Genomic DNA, 20,689 nt, shown 5'->3' on the forward strand with positions numbered 1-20,689 from the left:
TACATTCTTGAAAGTTGAGCTGCATTATTAAAATACTACTGGAAACACCACCTTCTGATTGGCCTAAAGACTGAATTTATTCTGGGCTCCCTCCAATCAGAATTAATCTTTCTGGAGTGGAATGAAGTGTCACCACTGAATCAACACCAGCAGCCCAAGTGACAGCAGGCGACATCATTACTCACCTAAGATAACAGACCTCGAGTCATTGAAACAGGCAGATGTTGGAGGCTGTCTCCCATTTCAGAATAATGTTCCTGTCGTAACTGAGCAGTTATTTTAGGGAAGCAAGGATAAATTCATTACCATTTGTAGGGTGCTCAGCTATCACAGCAATAGAAGCAGTGTAAGCATCCCAGTACGTGCACAGCGGGAATGCACATGGCACTGACACCACCCATCCTTCACCCAGATAACAAAAGGAGGGGCAGTGCAATCAATCCACATCCTCTGGAGACTTGCTCCTGTGTGGTGTGAGCAGCAGAGCTTTGCTATTGCAAACACACAAAACTGAAGTTGAGAGATGTGCAAGACCAGAATTTCCACAAGACAAAATTTCATTATTTATCCCCAGCATTGTTATCTTACTTCTTGGTAACACTTGGTATGTGTACTTATCAGCTGCTCTTTTTCCAGATTACAATAATCAATACCCTCACCAGACAAAGTGCCACATTTCTGCATTGATAACCAAACTGCAGAGATCAACAATTAGGGAAAACCATTGGTGACATTTAACACTGGAGAATGTATTCTTGTTCATTATTTTTTAATCAGACATTGTAGTTTAATACATTAGAAGAAAACAGTTATTTCAAAACTATATGTCAGAGGCTTATCCATTCCCAAAAAAGCAGGGAATGTGGGTGCAAGAAGGTGTGCTCCCACCACTCCATTCTTCCCTGACTATCCCTACAGCTTTGTTCCACTAAATAATGACTCTTGCAATGATATTACCAAATTTCACACAGAATCAGGTCCAGAAGCCCAAGTGCAAGACAGAGAATGGATTGAGAGTGTTCAAGGCCAGGCTGGACAGGGCTTGGAGCAGCCTGGTCTACTGGAAGTTGTCCCTGCTCATGGCAGAATTGTTGGAATGAGATGCTCTTTAAGGTTCCTTCGAACTCAAATGATTTTATGATCCATTATTAAGGAAAGATTATCAAATATGCACCTGACTAGTTTAGTGTTGAGGTCAGAGCTGTGTATTAGTAAATTGACAGGAATATCAATATCTATAAATCAAGATTTATAGAGTCAGAGTCCAGTTAGTTCAATACAATCATGAATTATGAAAACAAACATCTTAGAAAACAATAAATTCACTTTGTCTGGCACGAAGTACAACCTTCGGGTAGTGAGCTAACAAATACGCCCAGAAACCAGGACAGAATTTTATGCATTGTTCTATTTTAGTATCATTCTCATTTTTCTTTACCCACAGGTATTTAATTTCAAATTTCACCTGGATAATAACTAGGACTTTCTGGCACTTGCAAGACCAGTTATCTTGGCAGAAGGTCAAGCTGAACACCTTTTCATTTGGCTGGTTATTTAACTGCAAACTCAAACCCGCAGCTGAGATACCCATTCTTGCTGAAAGCACAGTTGGAGCTGCTCAGCTTCCTCTGACAGAGCTCTGAAACAATGGGTTTGATGGGGAAGGAAATGCCCATCCAATTCTATGCCTAATTCCATCTCCTTTCACTCAGGGAGCAAAGTACCAGATGCTCTGGATTTCCTGCTTTGTCAACTCCAGAGCAGTGCTATGTTCAGTTCTCACATTCTGTTATAGCTGTTTGTTGTCTGATAAAATGCAGCTCCTCAGGGACAGCACAGGGCTGTCTCAAGAGAAGTGTATAAATACACCTTATTTGGTAGCAGCGGAACTCAAAGCAAGAAGGTTTGTCTATGAGAAATTACAAGATCCTGGGGACACCATTTCTGGGGTTTTCTCTGCTCCCAAGCAGCTACCCATTGCTGAAAATCCAATTATACACAAGAACACTGTAACAGGCTAAGGAAGGGGAAATTTTACATCATATTCCCCTGCCTCTATCCTTTTACGCTCTCTCTACAAGCTGTGGATCATACTCCTGTTTCAGGCAGCTAAGATATCTCCCTTTATACAGTGACCCCATGGACAAATGCCAGCTTTTGTTTTACACTTACAGATTCAAAATCCCCTGCGCTTGACTCCAGGACTCTACTGACAACTTGCACAGAAGCCCAATTCCAAGTTATGCCAAGAAGATGAAAAGAAAGAGATTGAGTGTCTATAAAGTAGATGAGCCAATTATCAGCATGATAAGTGCTTTGTAACACATTTGGGGTTTTTTGCTCCACAGCAGTTTGAACAAAACTCAATGTGTCAACGCTTTTATGGATTGATTTGTAGCAATATAAGCAGTTATCCATGCTCTTGCTACGTGTGCCACAGCTGTGTTCCTGCCCATGTGGCAGCCAGCCATTAATGCAGAGAATCAGGGCTCCCTCGGCTGAGTGTCCAGCCAAGGTTGTCAGCCTTGCCTTGGAGCAGGAAAGGAGCTCTCACACCCAGCCCAGGGAAGGGAAAGGGGTAACAAACACAAAAACAGTCACAGCTGAGGTAACCTGAGCTTACAGGTACAGATATTTGCAAGTGAGCATCTCCTACCCTGAATTCCAGTTTTAGGTATAAATATTTCTTTGCATACAGCCACATGAACAGTGCTGTGATGTCTTAGTGGCCTAGAACCTGAGGTTTTCAGCATTTTGAGTCCTTTCAAGTTACACAAATTTCACAAGGTCCATCTGCCATGATTGCTCAAAATCCTAAAAAGTCTGAAAACTTTTAGAAACCCACTTGCTGTCTGCACAGTTAACACAGCCTTCATACACACAAGAATTATTTGCTCTTCATTACTTACCAAGCTGCAAAGTCCCTGGGAATTAAATATTAACTTTAAGAAATATATACATTGCCATTACTAATAAGAAATTAAGCATTAGTTGTTCATAGCAAGAGAATGAAATAATTTAGACTGAAATAAATAGCTATTATTAGTGGTTTGCTAGGAAATGAACATTTTGGGAGCAAAAACTTTATCCAATGGAGTCTACGGAATCCTAGATAATAAAATTGTATTAATTTCAGGGAGCTGTGTATGTGTGTCCAATTTTGAGACATTTCAAAAACTTGAAGGTGGATGTTCGGTTTCCTAAGAACAAGGCCCATAAAGATACCAAATTAGACATCCATACATGGACATCCAGAGATATCAGAAGCTATTTAAACACCTTAATCAGCTTTTCCAAGTGGTTAGAGATACTGAAAACCACAGTGTGTTGAAAAGGTTCACTCCACTCTTAACACCTCATATTTATTTTAGTCCGTTCATGGAACTGTTCTAACCAGCTCCATCGAACCAAATCTTAAAATCCTTCTTTTCTTCCTCTAGCCAAGAAAATTAATGGTGCAAAACAGTAGAATATTGGATAAGATAGGAGCAGAATGAGTTCCCTTCATATCAAACAGTAAGGCTTTCAAAGAATTAGAGTCTTCCATTTGACAGAGAATACAGTCCACACCACACACAAAAAAAACCAAAACAACAAAAATACTTTAAAAAGCAGTAGTGAGCAAATTTCCAAGACCTCTGAATAATGAAACAGTGGCTAATAAAGCAAGTTTTATTTTCCTCTCCTCTTTGGCGTTTAATATCCTCCTGATTTGTGTACACTAACACTGTGTTAGCTGCAGGACACGTGAAGTGACAGAAAAACACAGCCTCCCATCTGGGCTGGTCCCTTCCATCTGGAGATTAGGGCAGGGCACAGTGCAACCATATGGCCATGATCAAGAACCCACTAATATCATCCAGAGTTAACTGGGAAATGCAATAGCCCACTTAGGCTCCTAAGGATGATAAATGCCTCTCATTCTGTTTCTCCTCCCCAGTGGACATTGTAGATTTGTCTTTTTGCCTGCACAGATGAACCTCTAGTTAGAATCACAGAATATGTGGAATTGGAAAGGACTCACAAGGATCATTGAGTCCAACTCCTGGCCCTGCACAAGACCATCCTCCAGAGTCACTCCACGTGCCCAAGAGCATTGGCCAAACTCTTCTTGAGCTCTCAGGCTTAGTGGTGCAACCACTGCCCTGGGGAGACTATTTCATCCTCTGGGTGGAAAACTTTTCCTAATATCAAACCTGAACCTCCCATGACACAACTTAACACCATTCCCTGGGGTCCCGCACTGGTCACACAGAGCAAAGATCAGTGCCTGCCCCTCCTCTTCTGCTCACGAGGAAGTTGTGACTGCAATGAGATCACCCTTCAGTCTCCTCTTCTCCAGGCTGAACAAGCCAGGTGCCCTCAGACACTCCTCATACCACTTCCCCTCAAGGTCCTCCACCATCTTCATTGCTCTGATTTGGACTCTCTAATAATTTAATACCTTTGTTATATGTGGTGACCAAAACTGCCCTCAGCACTCAAGCTGAGGCCACCCCAGTGGAGAGCAGAGCAGGACAATCCCCTCCCAGCTGGCCAAGCTGAGCCTGATGCCCCCAGGACACAGTTGTTCCGGCTGGCTGGAATACCAGTGATACACAGCAAAACAGTGAATTTTGCCACTGTAACTCTCCATGAGACAATAAATAAAAAATCAAAAACTTCTAACCTGACCTTTGTATTCAAAGTCCTGAATGAAGCCCCCATCCTCCAGAAACGTTTGTTTTGTCACAGGCCCGGCCCCCAGCCAGGTAATGATTAGCACTGATTCCATGATTCCAGAAGGCTGATCAATCACTTTATTACACTATACTTATTAAGAAACCCATTGCCCTTACAGACAATCACAACACAGGTGAAACTAATGGGTCCTTCAATCTAAACACCATCACCACTGGCCAGTTAAGAAATCACCCTTTGGTAAGCAAATCTCCATAACGCATTCCAAATGTTCATAACAACAGGTGCAGCCAGTGAAGATAAGAATTGTTTTTCATTCTTTTCTCTGATCTTTTCACAGCCTTCCCCAGGACAATACCAGGGAAAGTTGTGCCTGTTGCTCTCTGTGGCCAGAGAGTGCAGCCACAGGTTTGTGCTGTCGTAGGAACTCTGAAACCTGAGGCCAAAATCCTGACATGCAGCACACTGATGCAACCCAGCAGCTGAAGATTAGAGCTGCAACTCCAGCAGTGATGCAGCAAGAGTGGAACACAGAGCTCTGTTATCTGCCTTGCTTTTACATATTAATAGAACGGAAGAGCCTGCTTATCTTGCAGCAAACAAGAAAAGGAAAGCAGAACTTCACAACTCCTTGAAGGGGCACCACTGTTGCCATCTACGTGGTCCTAATAGAACCTGCTGCACTGAGACAGCTTTTAGGAATACCCATTTCTTAGCTGCCAAGTCACTAAAAGCCAAGTCAATAACTCCCAGTGGATCACAGCACAGATATTACTTGTGCCAAGAAAACCTTTTTGAAGTTTTCGTTCTCAGAAACAGAAAGCAGGACGCAACATATCACCTAAACTATGCCTCAGATTGAAGGATTGAGTCTCAGGGGGTACACAAAGTGGGGTTTAATTGCCATAACTGCAGAAGCATTTTCATGTTTTCACTTGTCTGCCATAACAAACCCCCCTTGCTTAGCAGTCAGGGCTGTGGTCAGGTCCTGTGTAAGGATATTTTTAGAGATTAGAGCTGTAGCCAAAAGCCATCGTAATTCACCAGTGCCAACCTTCCCTCCAAGGTAATATTTGGGAAATAGGACAGCACAACTGCTGGAATGGCTCTGTGTTTTGGGAGACACCATCTTCTGAATGACATATGCAACTGGAAGATGGTTTTTGACTGCATAGCCAAAAATGATGGCTTGAAACTGTGGGGAGCAAGCATCAGCCTGTTCACAAAGTCCTCATCAGTAGAAATAACTATACAGAGCAATTGACAATTGAGTTTCTGTAACATTTTTAAGCATTTCCACAACTCTGATATAGCACAAGAACCAGAGGACTTCTCCTCTAGAGCTCTCAAATAATAAGACCAACAACAACAAGATAGAAGAGGGAGGTACTTGGTCAGAATTTGAGCATAATCTGCAATGTTATATCAACACACTTCTGTGAGCAAGACTTGTCTTTATTCCTGAAGCTGTTAAATTTCTTTTGCTTTCAATACCTGGTGCTGCCTTTTAAGCTGTGCATGGAGCCCTCTTCTGGAGAAATTTGAACAAATAAAAGCTTAAGAATGCAGCAGTGTGGGCTCTGCATTAGGGGAAAGAGTTTGAGGACTAATTTTCTCTATTCACTCTAATGACAAGCTTGTAAAATCTACACATTTTTCCAATTTACTTGGTTGCAACCCAGTGAAACATGACAGTTATTGTTAAAATTATCAAAAATATGGGGTTTTTTCCTCAGCCTGTAAGCCTTATTTACAAATTTTGAGTCATCTCTCTGCACGACATGCATGACATAAAAAAGGAAGCCTGTGAACAACTTTTGTCTTAAAACAAATATTTTATATGTAGATTTTAGAAAATAGCCTTTGGGGAAAACATAAAACACATATATTTTTAATTCTATCAGATCAGAGTATACATTTACTGCTTACTGTACCCTGTATAGTGAACTGCATAAGCTACCAGAGTACATTCAGTTTTTATTGTCAGCTTCAGATCAATAAAGCTGTATATTATAGTTATGCTTTGGAGTTTTAAAGGTGAGTCTGAATTAAAGGATTACTTGAAACATCTCTCATTTATTCCAGCTAATGCTCAGTTTTCCTCTTGGTGAAAACAAAACAGTTGGTAGTAGTGTAGACTAAATCTTTGCAAAAGGAAGAATTCATTTAATGCTCACTGTTTACCTCAGTTTTTGCATACATACTTAATGAGCTGCTTTGATATGAAAAAATGCTTCTCCATCTTCATCCTTTTAATGCCTCAAAAAGCAAAGTTTTTCTTCTTTAAAAACACAGTTGAATTGGAGGCAGACCAAGAAAACACAAAACCCAAGTTACTAATTTTAGAAATGGGTTTTTCAGTAAGAATAAACCTTTTACAGTCCAGGTTCCTATTGACATAAAAGAATTTCCTCAAACTTTTTTCTCTACACTGCAAACTTTGCTATCATTACTTTGAAACTAAGTTATCACTATCTTCTGCTTCCACAGCAAGATTACTAGATTGCTCCTGCTTAGAAATAATTCTATCAAACTTGGTCCTTTCTGGTTCCACTAGTATTGCATTATATGAGACATTCTTGCTACTCCTAAGGGAGAAAAAAAGAAAACGTGCAGAAAAAGATCCCCAAATGTGTTACAACCACTACACAAGCAGATGGCTGCATTTGTTTAATATGTTGTTTCTCACATTCTTCTGTTTACTTTTCCTGTCACATGAAAGTTGTGCATGTGGGGTGTCAAAGAGAAAAGCCAAACAGTGTTTCAGTAAATCCCATTCCTTTCCCTAGCATGGCACCCCCTCCAATTCATACTTTAACCTGCCAATACTGAACAACCTAGACCTGCAGTCAGAATTACATACACTTCCACATTACAGTCTGATTCATTCCCCAATTCATTAACTCTTAGACATGAACTGCAAAGTAAACTTGGACATGCACTAGCTCACATGGTGGAGAGAGACATGACCAGATAGAGCAGTACAAGCTGAGAAAGAAGGTGGAGTGCAATTTGAGCACTTCACCTGGAAGCAAGGGTAAAGCACCAAGCTCAGCCCTGCAGTAGAGCAGAACTCAGCCAAGCCTGGGGAGAAACTCTGGAGCATCACTGAAAGTCATCAATAAAAACAAGAGGGTTTTCAGAATCAGGTGTCTGCACCTTGTCAGATTTTAAGTAGTCATTAACATTAAAAAAATGCCAGCTATGTTTCATAGGCCCTAGAAGTCCATCCTCTTGTATCACATATATTCTGCTTTCCTGCAAGCGACCACCAAAGAAAATCCCAACTCGAGATCATTAATTCAGCATCGTGTTAGAGAAGCTGTACCAAAAAAAGACTGAAAACAGAGAGAAAGCCAAGCAAAGCAGATGGGAGGTCTCAAAGCCAAGATGAGAGCACCACTTCAGTACATCCACAGGTTACCCTTCCACTGCCTGTGCCCTCTCCCTCCCCCAGCCCCTTGCTCCCTGAGCATTGCCTCCCCTGCCAGCCCTCGCTGGATCTCAGCCCACTTGTGACAACTTCTCATCCCCAGGAGCCCTCTGGGTTCCCCCAGCCCACGGGACAGTGCTCAGCCCTCCCAGGGCAGCAGCTTGGCTGCTGTCCTGGGCCAGTCCCAGCAGAGCCAGAGGCTGTCCTCAGACAGTGCCAGGGAGCCCAGCCCTGGCTGGCAGAGTGGCCCTGCCAGGAGCTCTCCATGTGGCACCAGCACATGCTGCTCGGCACCAAACCCATGGCCCAAGGCAGCTGCTTTCATTTGTTCCACTCCCGGGAGCAGGGCTGGTATCCCGAACCCACCCAAATGCCTTTGTGCTTGCTCACTCCCAGTCCCAGCCACCGAGCCTCTGCTGTCCCACAGCTCCAGCCACCCACGTCCCTGACTCCTGACCAGGTTAAACCAGGACCTGAGTGCCCTAACCTTGATCCACAGCATGTGGATCACCCCACTGCCTCCTCCTCACGCCCTGTGCAGCTGCTCTAGCAATAAAGCTCTGCCAGTGGTGATCCCTCACTGCTTTCCTCCTTATTGCCCTGTTTGGGATTAGCAGACCTGCCGGAGATTGCAGTTACACAAACACGGGGGGTCAAGCGCAGAGTCCCAAGCACTTGTTTGACACTAAACCCCACCAACCCTGCAAGGGTTAACAAACCCACTCAATTCCAAAAGGAATTAACTTTCATCCCTGCTCGGTGCAGAGGATCTCACCCCACTGTCAGTAAGCGCAAGTTAAGGAACCCCTGAGACAAAAGAAGGGAGAACGTGCTTAAGCTGGACAACAACAAAGGATTTCCAGCCCTGCTCTGAGCTGCCCAAAAGTGAACCCTGTGACAGCAGCGAGGGGAAAAGAGAGTGACCAGCTGAGAAGTGAAAGCCCAGCGAGTGCCCGTGCTTTGACAGGCAGCAGCAGCGGGGCTCCGGCAGCTCCGTGTTTTTAAGGCTGGGTGTTTTTTCCTCTGCTTTCTGGCAGAGGGGGATCTATTACATTTAATAAGAGAAAGGCTACACAGCAAGTCACTAACGGAGTGTTACACATCTATCAGGAGAGTACGGCGAAGGGAGCCTTTTGCAAGGTCTGATTTTATTTTTCCTCCATATTCTCCCCCCTCCAATTCTTTTATTTAAAAAAAAATAAGCAATAAATAGCACGAGCTGCCTGTAACAGTCTATAAACCTACTACCCAGCACAAGGCACAGAGAAAAGAGGCAAATCAAAGTTGCAGCATTTGATATGACAGAAAATATTGCCGCTGCAGCTGCAACCGAGACACTTGAAAGATTCCCCCCACCACCCTTCCTGAAGGGAAACAAAAAAATGCTATATATCACACGGCAAATTGGTTGTAATTGTAAATCAGGGAGCTATGAGATCCTGCATTCCTAGCAACTGGCTTAGAGCAGAGATCCTGCATCTTTAAACAGTAATTCAAGCAATGTATAATTACTCAGAAATCAGAGCTGAATTACAAATACTTTCAAATCCAAATGCACAAAAGCAGAAAGATGAAAGAAAGCAAGGAAAAAACACACATTTCTTACCTGGGACAGCAGAAAAGACAGAGTAAGTTGAGTTTTGTGCTGCATTTTGCCAGACTAGAAGGTACCAGAGGCTTTTTCATTCATGCACTCGGCTGCACTGAGCATATTTTCACTGTGAAACAGCCTTTGAGAAGAGACTCTGCCTTGAGAGCCAGCCAACTTCCCAAATAGATCAGCAGCATCATCACTAAAGCATTGGATAGAGTCTGATGACCAGAACCAATGGCTTTACAAGGATGATTTCTTCACAAAGCATCCCCATTTTGCATCACACATATTGAGCAAGCACCTCTACAAACACAGCACCTTTAGAAAGCATTTTTGCTGTGGTGTATTTCTGTGCTTAGTTTCAATCTAACATCATGCTTTACATATCTCAATAGTATTTTCCATTTTAGAGAATGGAATTGAACAGAGAGAAACAAGAGCAACTCAGAGCACCACTGCAAAGAAATTCTCTTTATTAAAATGTTAATAAGGTAAACTTATTTTTAATAATTTAAAAAAATGACCTCTGCAGTTTTGGTTACTCCCAAGCCTTAGAAAGAGAACACAATTTTTCAGTGCAGTAGAACTATAGGTTCTATTTTGTGTTTTCCCCTCAATCGCACAAATCACAACCAAGACAGATCCATTCTAGCCTGCAGAAAAAAATGCATCATAAGGCAATAGATTTTATTAACTGCTCAGGTAATGGCAGAATTGGCTTTTAATTAAACAAACTAGCATCTAGGACAGAGTTTCAAAGGTGCATGTCCTTCAATTAGAAAAAGTTTTCCTGTTTGAAAGAGGGGACCTGCTTTCCCTGGATTGGTGATGTTGCAGCCTAGCAAGCAACACAGGCAGACGGACCAAAGATTAGGAATGAATTCCCCTGAGTGCATTTCCAACTCCTCCTCCCTTGCCACTCCCCAGTATCACAACACTCCAGTCCTTTTCCGAGTTGTCTCCTGGCAGTCACCAAGGTTACTTGGCAGTACCCTTCCCCCGTTTCTAGAAGGATCAAAAGTCTCCTCAGCTCTCATCAGTGATGTTTTCCCCTCACTTGCTCATCCAGCAGAACCAGCTGCCATCACTTTCTGCTCTGCCCCGCCACGGGTGGCTGCTGTGCTGGTGGAGATGAGAGGAAACATGGGGAGGGAAAGGCAGGTAGGCAGATAGAAGGGATAAAGGAGCTGCCAACCACTTTGAGCTCCCCAGCATCAGCAGGAGCTCCCAGCTGTGAATAATGTTGTTTGATGCAACCACTGCTAGTCTACTGCTCAGAGCTTACATCTTCCTTTACATACCCACTGCACCAAAACTGAGGGAAAACACTGTCCCTCCAAGTCCAAACCCTCACAGGCAGCAATAACTCTCTGTTCCAGTACCTCCATTACACATGAGTTTAAATTAATACTCAAGTTGGAATAGAATCCAAACAAAACCTAGTAGGAACTACCAGCAGCAATAATAATGCTCTACATAGCCACAAAAGGTTCACTACTTAGATATAAAAAGGAAAAAAAAAGCAGGTAGGTTACTTTTTTTTTTCTTTTTAGGCATAGGCAGAAAGCCAGTTTAGCAGGGTAAAAAAAAATCAAAACCATTAGAGCTCTTTATGACTAGAAATACATGACTGGCCATGTCACATTTCTCTTTGAGGGAGTCACTTTGCCACCAAGTATAATTCCCAGCCTCAAGAGGAGCACCTAGGAATTTATAAGCCAGGCTATATGGGGTTTCTAGGGCAAATCCCACAGAAAACAGCACCAGCTATTCCACAGTGGGCACTGGGATTTGGACATTCTTAACCCCACCAACAGGGGCCAAACAGCTGAGTGAGTTACCAGACCAACCAGAAGTAGGTGGTGGCTGAAAGAAACAAAGGCATATCTGCATCCTGTTTTACAGGAAAGGCACTCATTAAAAAAAAAAAATAGCAGTCAAGTCATGGGGTAGATGATTCACTGCAAGATAATGTGACATGAGATTTGAGCCAACATGAGCAGTTCTTTTCTGTGCAAGGCATAACATGGCTATGGGGCCACCCCAACGCAGAGGCAGAGAGAGGAACAAGGAGGCTGAGGAGTTCCCAATGGTCCTGCAGGAGCAGGGCCATCCCTACAGCCATGGCACCCCTCCACATCCTGAGGGGCCGGGCACCGCAGCCTGGCACAGGGCAGGACCTGCCTCCCCAAAGGGCTCTCCCAGCCAAAAAAAGCCATATACCACAGCCCTTTACCTCCAGAAACAGCCAAGACCCTCTAGCAACAATTAAAGAGAAAATCATGTAATAAAAGCCAAATTCACCAACCTTTTACCTCCAGTTCCACAGAGTTTCTTCCTCCTGTTGTAGCCCATCTCTCCCACTTTGGCCTCTACTCACAGCTGGTCTTACTTATCCCCTAAAAGGGCAACTATTGATTCCTGGAGGGGTGATAACCATTCCTACAGGCATAATTAACCATTCTTGGAGGAAAAATTAACCTTTCCTGGAGGGGATAGTCCTTCACAAGTCACTGCCAAGCCCTGGCGCAACATGGCGCCCAAGCGTGAGGGCGGCTGCACCCACCGGCAGCGCTCACCCACAGGGTCCAGCTACGCTGGGAAACGGCCTTTTGGCACTGCTCACCTGAGGGGAATTCCAGCACACACAGTGCTCACCCACAGGGTCCAGCCACGCTGGGAAATGGCCTTTTGGCACTGCTCACCTGAGGGGAATTCCAGCACACCCACCCCTGGTGCTGGGGATCCCAGCAGAGAGAGGAAAGCAGCTGCTGCAATGAGGTGTTTGACCCCTCGCAGGTAGGCCCCCAGCCTAACTGTGTCTTCTGGGGTTAGGCACAGAGTCTTCTCTGTAATTAGCTTATTAATAAAGGGCTGGCAGGCAATTAATTAGAAATTAATAGTTGGTGCCTCTATCTCAGCTTTAGGAAATAGGAGGAGGTGCAAACTCTACAGAACTTTACTGAGGAGGTGGACAGGAGGCAAGACTGCAGGTGATGGAGGGTGGTCTCTCTCTAAACCAAGTGAAATAAAGCTGAGGTGCCATGGAGCCACAGGAACAGAAATAACAGCCCCAGGCTTAAAGCATAATTAATGAGAGGGTCCAGACCTCCCCTTTTACAGTGAGCTGTGCTTTTCTTCCCTGCAAATACAAAATATGTAGTAAACTTAGGCAGTGACTGAGAGGGTCCTGGTTTGTGACAAAGAAAGCTTCTGCCAAGACCTTTTCTGATCCAAAACCATGCTAACTGATGGGTGTAATATGGTCTGTAGTCTTTAGACTCAAAATGCCATCTTCTTCAGTTATAAAATGTGGAGCAACTTGACACATCAGCTCAGTCCCTCTCCAAGACATTCTCTGGCCACAGGGGCAATGCTGAGCTGAGGCTAATGTGAACAGCAGTAATTGCCTGCAACACACAAGGATTTTTTTCAGAGACAGACCCATTAGCAGATGAGGGAGTGACTGCATGCTGCCAGAAATGCCTTTTGACCTTCAGAAGATTTGCCCTATTTTGTAAAAGCTGAGGATCAGCTGCTATGAATCTATCAGTAAAACGGGAGTTTAATTTCCCATTAAAGTGGGTCACATGAGAAACCTGGATGTGAGAGATTTCCCCTGCCGTGGTACTGGCCATCTACACTCCTGGCTGCTTCACCAGGTTGCATTTTCCTTAAGTATGGGAAAAAGTTTTAGCCCTGGGCAACAGCTGAGGGTGTGACAGTAGGACAAGAACTCACAGTAAATGTACCTGGATTGAGCTGGAATCCATAAAGGAGTGAAATCCCATCTTCCTACCTGAGGTTCTCCAGCAGGAATAAGTGAAGTCACTGGCTGCAAAAATGTTTTATTCTGGGGGATAGATACTCAGTGGTCTGCAACAGAGCTGATTTAGTGAGAGTTGGGGAACGCTTTCCAGGTACTATGTTTTTCTGCTTGCTAGCTCTGTCAAAATAGGTTTGGGTACAGACTTCCAGTCTTAGTGCAGCTGAAGTTTCTTTGGGAAAGATTCACCAAAGCACCAGAAAAAGGGAGGTTGCAGTTTGAATTTAAGCCCACAGCTTTTCATTTTGTGCCCAGCCCAAGGCCTCTATCATACCCCAAACTCCTACAACACTCTCTTACATGAAGGACTTACTGGCAACAGAAAGTTTGTCATTAGTTCAGCTTTCTCTAAAACCTGTGGGACTTCTGAATGCTTTGTGTACTGTTTCCCTACATCCCAGCCCAAGCTCTGGGATAGTAAAAGGGTTTTGTTCTCATACTTGCTAACAGGCAACATAACAAACTGATACTTCAGTGGAAAGAAATAGGGTGTGTTCCATTGTCAGAACAGGACTAAAAATGGTTAGTCAAACAGGAACGTTACATTTTAGAAAAATCCTTAAGGGGACCATCACACCCTTTTCTGTACAAATAATAATAATAATAATCAAAGAAATCTCTGTTCTTGTGAACACAGGATCCAGTTTTTCAGTTCTTATAGGAATAAAACTTATTGTTGTTTGGGTTTTGCATGTTTTTGGATGCCTAAGCCCTTTAAGCATGAATAAATTTTATCTTGAACTTCTAAAACCAAGTTATTGTAATTCATTCTAGAGTAACAATTTGCAGTAGCGTACATCTAAATTTCTAATCCTTACTTGAAACTATTCCTTATTTCAATCTTCATCTGAACCAAGATAGGGAAGGAGTGAGATGAGCCTTAGGTGTGTGGTGGGTTGGGTAGTCCATAACATCTACTTTGTGGAAAGAAGTTTGATTTTATTTCCTTTCTCCCTCTGGGCCCCTTTGTGGAAGAAGCTCTTGCTCCTCAGCTGACTTCCAGCATCTAAGAATTTTCTGGAATAGTGCAGGTATTACCCCATGTCTGTTATGAACTTGTGTCTTTCAGCTGAATCACAGGAATTGATCTTGTCCTGTGAGCTTGCCCCAACTGCAAAACTTCCAGATTGAGTGGCAGTCTGCAGTAATTCAGCCACTTGTAATCCTACATCCCTATCCATGAGCAGGCTGTTGAATTCTGCCTCTTTATTTACCCTCTTTTCAGTAATACAAAGGCACTGGAATGGGCTGAAGTCACTGTCCCTGGAGGTGTTCTAAAATAGAGTGGATGTGGCACTCGGTGCCATTGTTTACTTGATAAGGTGGTTTTAGGTCATAGGTTGGACTTGATGATCTCAAAGGTCTTTTCCAGCCTGGTTAATTCTGTGATCTCACAGGCCATCAGCACAGGTGTCCTCCCCACACTATATGGGTATAGAAAATATTCTTGCAGTGCTCCAGAAGGAAAACTGAGGCACACAAAACAAAGGGACCCCATTAAGATCATAAAGGTGGACAAAGCCAGAGCTGTAAATTGCTAAATGCCTCAGGCACTGCCTCTTTTGTGCACTCAAAAAAACCTGTGGCCTTCCTGAGGGACCCTCTGTTACTGTGCAAACCCCAAACTGAACCCCAGCTTCATTCAGCATCTCCTCCTTGGCAGGGCTATCTGTTCCCATTCCTCTCATGAGCCTCTCCCTCCTTGTTTTAACACCGCTGCTCCTTTGCCCTCCCTCCCACTCATGATTGTATCTGGCCTGAATACAGGTGTTCTGGAAGCAATTACAGCTTCGCACAAGGAGAATATGATGCATGGCAGCTCATTAGTTGTTTGCCATTATTATGGGAATGACTCCTTGTTTCCCTTCTGACCTCACCTATTGTCTAGGAAATGAATGGATATAGGAGTGAGAAAATTTGTTTTGGCAATGGGATCTGTATTTTCCAAGACTGGGTAATATTGAATTCTGCCCAGAAATACAAATCAGAATAATTAACCAAACAAATGTACAAAAGACCTTATCATTGCCTATTTTGGTAGCAACTATACTAACTCAAAGTCATTATTTAAAATTCACTGTGCAAGTTTATTAGAAAAGTTTCTTTTATACATTAAAAAAAATAACATTTCCACAGGAAATGGGAGAAAAAGCAAGTTATCACTGTCAAAAGTTCTTCTAAGACATATCCAAACTCAAGATACTCATCATGAGTAATGGGAAAGTTAATACTGCAGGAATAAATTAACCACAGAATTTTAATGGCTTTATTGTGTGACAGTTTCTAAAGCCCAACCAAATATCAGCTAGGAAATTCAAATGTGAGAGATATGCTCTTAAATCTCACAGTTATGGATTTTTTTTTAAATCCCTTCTTATGATATAAGGGTCATTTAAAATATTCTACCATGAATATACAGCTTACTTATGGGTAGAACATTTCACCATTCTTACCCAGGCACAAGCCAGCTTAATCTTTCATCTTTTCACAGAGGAACAGCAGATACATAAGTATATTTTAGGGGGAATAAAATAGTTGAGAGAGAGAGGGAGAATGTGTCAGTCTTTGAATATCTCTGTGCACGGGGCTTGAGCTGACACATCAGCCCAGAGCTGTTAAACCTCCTGACTTTGGGCATAGCTGCTTGCACTGGAGGTGTTAAGAGACTGGGGCACTGCTCTCTTTCATGTCATTTTCAGCTGCTTTTCTTTTTGCCCTGGCCAGTGCAGCTCTGTATTTCACATGCCATGATCATAAAAATATGTTTGCAAATCCCCTCCATCAGAGTTGTGATTGTATTTGCCCTGGCAAAGCACCCACTGCGTGGTCTTGGGTTAAAAACCGGGTCAGAGGGCTGCCCCAGCAGGAGGACAAGAGACCTGAGCAAATCCTCCCCCAGAAAATGAAAAGGGACATCTAAGCAACCTGGTTCAGGGTGTCCCACCTTAAGGTCCCCAAACTTTTCTGCGAGTCCCTGATTTTCCAGCCTGGCTGTGGAGAACAGGCTGGGCAGCCCCAGCTCTGTGGCAGGGCCAGGCTGAGGTGAGCTCAGGGATATCCTTGTCCCACTGAACTCAAATTGCCATGGATGGCAGCAGCATCAAGATTTTACCCTCCATCCTTAAACTTCTTCTTCTCCATTTACATTCACAACCTTTTCTCTATGCAACAGTCATGGCTTTTAGGCAGATAAATATCTTACATGCTTCTCAAGGGTGTCATACGCTATTTAGTATTTTCCCCCTGGTATCAGCACCTGTTAAGCATGGAAATAAAGTGATTAGTCTCACATGTTTGGCTTCAAAAATTGATTTTAGGATACATCTCCTTATCAATGGTAGATTTGCCAACTCAAAACAATGATATTCTCTTCAATGATAAATTTTCTCAGTCTTGAAAAGTAGGAATTGCATTGGGAAATTTTCTGGATGTCCCCTTCTCATGGAATTTTCTATACCTATCAAACCATTAATGACAAAGCTCTCTGATATTACATAGCCTTAGAGGAAATTTGTCTCTGCAGATCTAGACATGACTTAAAGAAAAAAAGTCCTTGTGAAGCAGAGGTGGGAAAATTAACTTTTGAAAATTGAATGTTCTTTTAATAACCAGAAAGCTGCTTTGTTTGGGTGTTTGAGGTCTGAAAATAACCTGGAATTTTAATCAGGATAATCAGATTGGATAAAACATAGCACTCAACCTGAATCAGGGGATCCTTTCTGCCCTCCTGCATCCAGAAGGTGCATAGGGCTTGATGCATCTTCACGTTTTGGCTTCTTAAGGAAGAATCTTTCTCAAACAAATCACTCTGTATACACCAAAAACATCAGATTCTTACACTGCTTCTTTACATGCCTTTGAAATACTGTATATTATGCATGAATTCTTGGTTCATCATGTATCTTGAGATCTCTTTGTATTTCATTGTTTGTCTTCAATTTTGTATCTTGCTTATGTAAAATTCATTAAGCCTTTGTAAATATGAAGAAAAAACCTGTTCCTTTTGCCGTCTCCCTTGGGATGCTAGAAGGTTACCTTGCCTCATGCTCATCTGTAATCTCTCTCTTGGGTTTAGCTTTTAATGTGTGCAGTACTCCAAGAAAGAGGCAATCTAGGATGTTTTACTAGGCTCAGCCTCAACGTGAAACAAACAGCTCCTTTTGAATTGATGGAACTGGATCTTCTAACACTGGAAAAAAAATATTCTTGAATTACTTTGCCTTGGTCAGGTTGTGACCATAAAATTACCTGTTTTTTGCTGACTGGGCCTTTCAGAAAGAGGCAAAGAGCTTGCAGTCGTCATTCTGGGGCTCTGAGGCATCACTTAACCCTCGTTCTGAGGTCCATGGTCAGCTGCTGAATAATAGACTGTGGGTTGGAAATTTGCTTTCTTTTAATCAGGAATGAAGGAGGGATGGAATGCTGTGAGAATAACCCACATCCAAATACTAAATTCCCTATTTTTTTTCCTACTTTAAGTCAAAATAGGGCTTTGGTAGATCTAAGATGTTCTACAGGCCACACTTGGTAAAAAACTAGGGCTGTATAGTCTCATGCCTGCCATGCAGCAGATCTTTGGTCTCCTGGGAGCTGCAATCCACTGACATTTATTAAAGCAGCTTTGGGCACGTTCAACTTTAAGCTGAACCCAGCACTGACAAGCCAGTAGATCAAAGAAGCCACAGTCAGCTCCACAATACCTTTTTTCCCTCCGTTAACAACATCAGATCAGGAAATCCCCTGAGCTGCAAATAGTTGGAAGCTGGAAAAGCACTCAGGGGAAAGATCATGAGAATGGCTTGTTCCTGCTCCTCCTTAGGCATCTGTTTATGGCCACTGTTGCTGTGGGTCTCTCAGGCACCAGGGTAAATGCATTCCTAAAAGATGACAAAACAATTCCTGAGAAGGCAAAGGGGCAGAGCAGAAGGAAGGGAGGTGGGGGCTGCTGGTGTGGTGGTACCAGTACAGGAGCAGTGGTGGTGGCATCTCAGGGATCAGCACATGCAGGAACAGTCCCTCCCCTTGGAGGAGCAGGAGGTGTGTAGGCTGACTCTGCTGGTGGCCATCATTTTACCCTTTTCATTCTTTTCAATCAGAAAAAGCATTCCTGCCATCACTGCAGCTGATGCAGGCAGCTGATGCACAGGGGGAAACAGAGGGTCTGTGCAGCTGCAGGGCAGGGACTGCGCCATGCCAAGGGGAAGCTGTGTTCCTGTCAGGATGCTGTTAGCTCAGGCAGTGCAGGTGAGATGGATGGAGCCAGTACAGCTGTTCTTGTGTTAGACACTGAACAGAGCTCAGCAAGGAAAGGGAAAATCCAAAGAAATAAGAATTATTCTGTAGTACTAGAAGTATTCTGTGGAAATAGAGATATTTTCTAAGTAGCTATTTTTGTCCTCATTTGGACAATAAAAGAAACGCTTTCTTCTGAGTGTTGTTTAAATCTGGGGGAGCCAAATCTGTTTTCTGATATATTCCTCACAGTGATCAACATCTGGTTCCAAAAAATGGACAACATGAGCTCCTAAAGCCCATGTACCACACCCTGTGTGGCAGCACTGCCCAGCTGCAGCCCTGGGGAAATCTGTGCATCACAGTTTGGGGATGCAGCAAAGATAATAACATGCTGAGAGGTGCCAGTTTTCCACTTTTCAGCAGGTTTCAAAGAGATTCAATAGCACCAAGGCAACAAGAGCTCCTAGAAAGCTCTGGTGAAAGCGTCTGAGTGCAGATCCTGGAATGACCTGGGTGGGTGGCACATGGGAACAGCATTCCTGAGGTCCAGCTGCTCTGGGAGCAATGGGGCTGAGCTGTTTGTCACATCTGTGCCACCCTTCCCTGGAGCCCAGCACATCCAGGGTGCTGCAAGGACATTCCATAATAAAACATCAGCTCAAGGCGTTGGCTCTCTGCCTGGCACCCAGAGATGTGTGAACTTTTTGTGCTGGGAAAAAGGAAAAATTGGGTTCTTTAAGCATTTTTCATCTTTTTTTGTAATTCTTCCCACTAAGTAAAGAGGGATTAAAATAAAACTTCAGACCAGAATGCACAAACTAAAATACTGCTTTATTTTAGGAAGGGGGATTTTGGGAATGCTGACTCAGCTACTGGAATCAGCACTTCCCTGATTGCCCTCAGTCTGAGACCAGAATTTAAGTATTTAAGTAAGATACAACAAAATGAAGGGTGCAGATGAGTTTAACCAGTGGGGAGGGGGGACATCTGAGAGAAGAAGGCTGGTTCAGTGGAAGTAATAATTAATAATAATTATTAATAATTAACTCTTTCAGTCTATTGAACACTGAAGCCAGAGATATAAAGAAATAGCAATCAAATGTTATTAAACATGCCAAGTGTCTTAAGAGATAATCATATACAATCAAGCTTCAATAGGAAGAAATAAAATTTACTTATGATTAGATCCAAGTCAAAACAGTCAAAACAGATGCAAAAGGAGCAAGTAAACTCAGCAGAAAAAAGAAACTCCTCAAGATATCTACTTATATGGAAATTTAATGGAGTTTACTAAATAAGTGAGTTGACTGGAAAGTGATAAAAGCTGGTCTCTGAAGGAAGCAGTCAGGTTGTATGTTCTTTGGGAAATGTCATTATTTATCTATCTAACAACATTTCAAAGCTTGTGGTTATAATATTGCCAGGGAGCCATCAGCCTGAAAGTAGAAAACAATTGTTGAAGAACTTCCTGAGAAACAGCTTTTAAACCTGGAAAGCTGAGAAGAGATGGGTTTAATCACAAATCAAGTTAAGAAAGAAAATAATGAAATAGAATTCCAATGTAGACAGAATGCTGTTTCAACATTTAAAAACAATTGCAAAGAAGAGCTGCAGACAACATTTCAACTTTATACTTTATTCAAAAGATGCCAACACATAAATTAGGAGTCTTCGTCTACCATGATAGGATATTGGATCACTAGCACAGAAAAAGAAAACACCAGTAATATTTTCTGCTTAATAAAGAGGGTGAACAGAGAGAGATCTGTTGATCAGTAAATTTCAGGCAACTTTAGGTAGGTGTCTTTGTACAGGTATGCAGCCAGCTAACACAGGAGTTGATCCAGGTTTTTTTAAGCTTTGAGCTGAAATGGAGGAGAAAATGGAGCTGAATCCTGGCTTCTCATAACTTCTTTTTCCA

At 42.8% G+C, this 20,689-nt stretch overlaps 1 protein-coding gene and 1 long non-coding RNA gene across 4 annotated transcripts in view; both read right to left on the bottom strand.

Annotated features, from left to right (window-relative positions):
- The window catches only part of LOC135279142 (uncharacterized), a 38,287-nt gene extending 33,396 nt beyond the window's left edge, over window positions 1-4,891 (bottom strand). Inside the window, exons 1-2 of the long non-coding RNA XR_010346467.1 lie at window positions 4,675-4,891; window positions 186-266 (exon numbers count right to left, since the gene is read on the bottom strand). This is a non-coding gene — a long non-coding RNA (uncharacterized LOC135279142). The remainder of the gene's footprint in view (window positions 1-185; window positions 267-4,674) is intronic.
- CDH13 (cadherin 13) overlaps window positions 1-12,269 on the bottom strand; it is a 435,704-nt gene extending 423,435 nt beyond the window's left edge. The window contains exon 1 of one of the 3 annotated variants that reach the window (XM_064386249.1): window positions 12,016-12,269. Coding sequence is in view for 2 of the 3 variants with exons in the window: in XM_064386248.1 (XP_064242318.1) it covers window positions 9,720-9,764 (45 nt within the window). In the remaining variant the exon portion in view is untranslated. Of the gene's footprint in view, window positions 1-9,719; window positions 9,882-12,015 lie in introns of those variants that run through there. The other 2 variants (XM_064386248.1, XM_064386247.1) reach the window with 2 other exon arrangements.
- Between the last annotated feature and the right edge of the window lie 8,420 nt (window positions 12,270-20,689).

The sequence above is a fragment of the Passer domesticus genome, chromosome 12 (assembly GCF_036417665.1).
Source record: "Passer domesticus isolate bPasDom1 chromosome 12, bPasDom1.hap1, whole genome shotgun sequence".
Lineage (NCBI taxonomy): Eukaryota > Metazoa > Chordata > Aves > Passeriformes > Passeridae > Passer > Passer domesticus.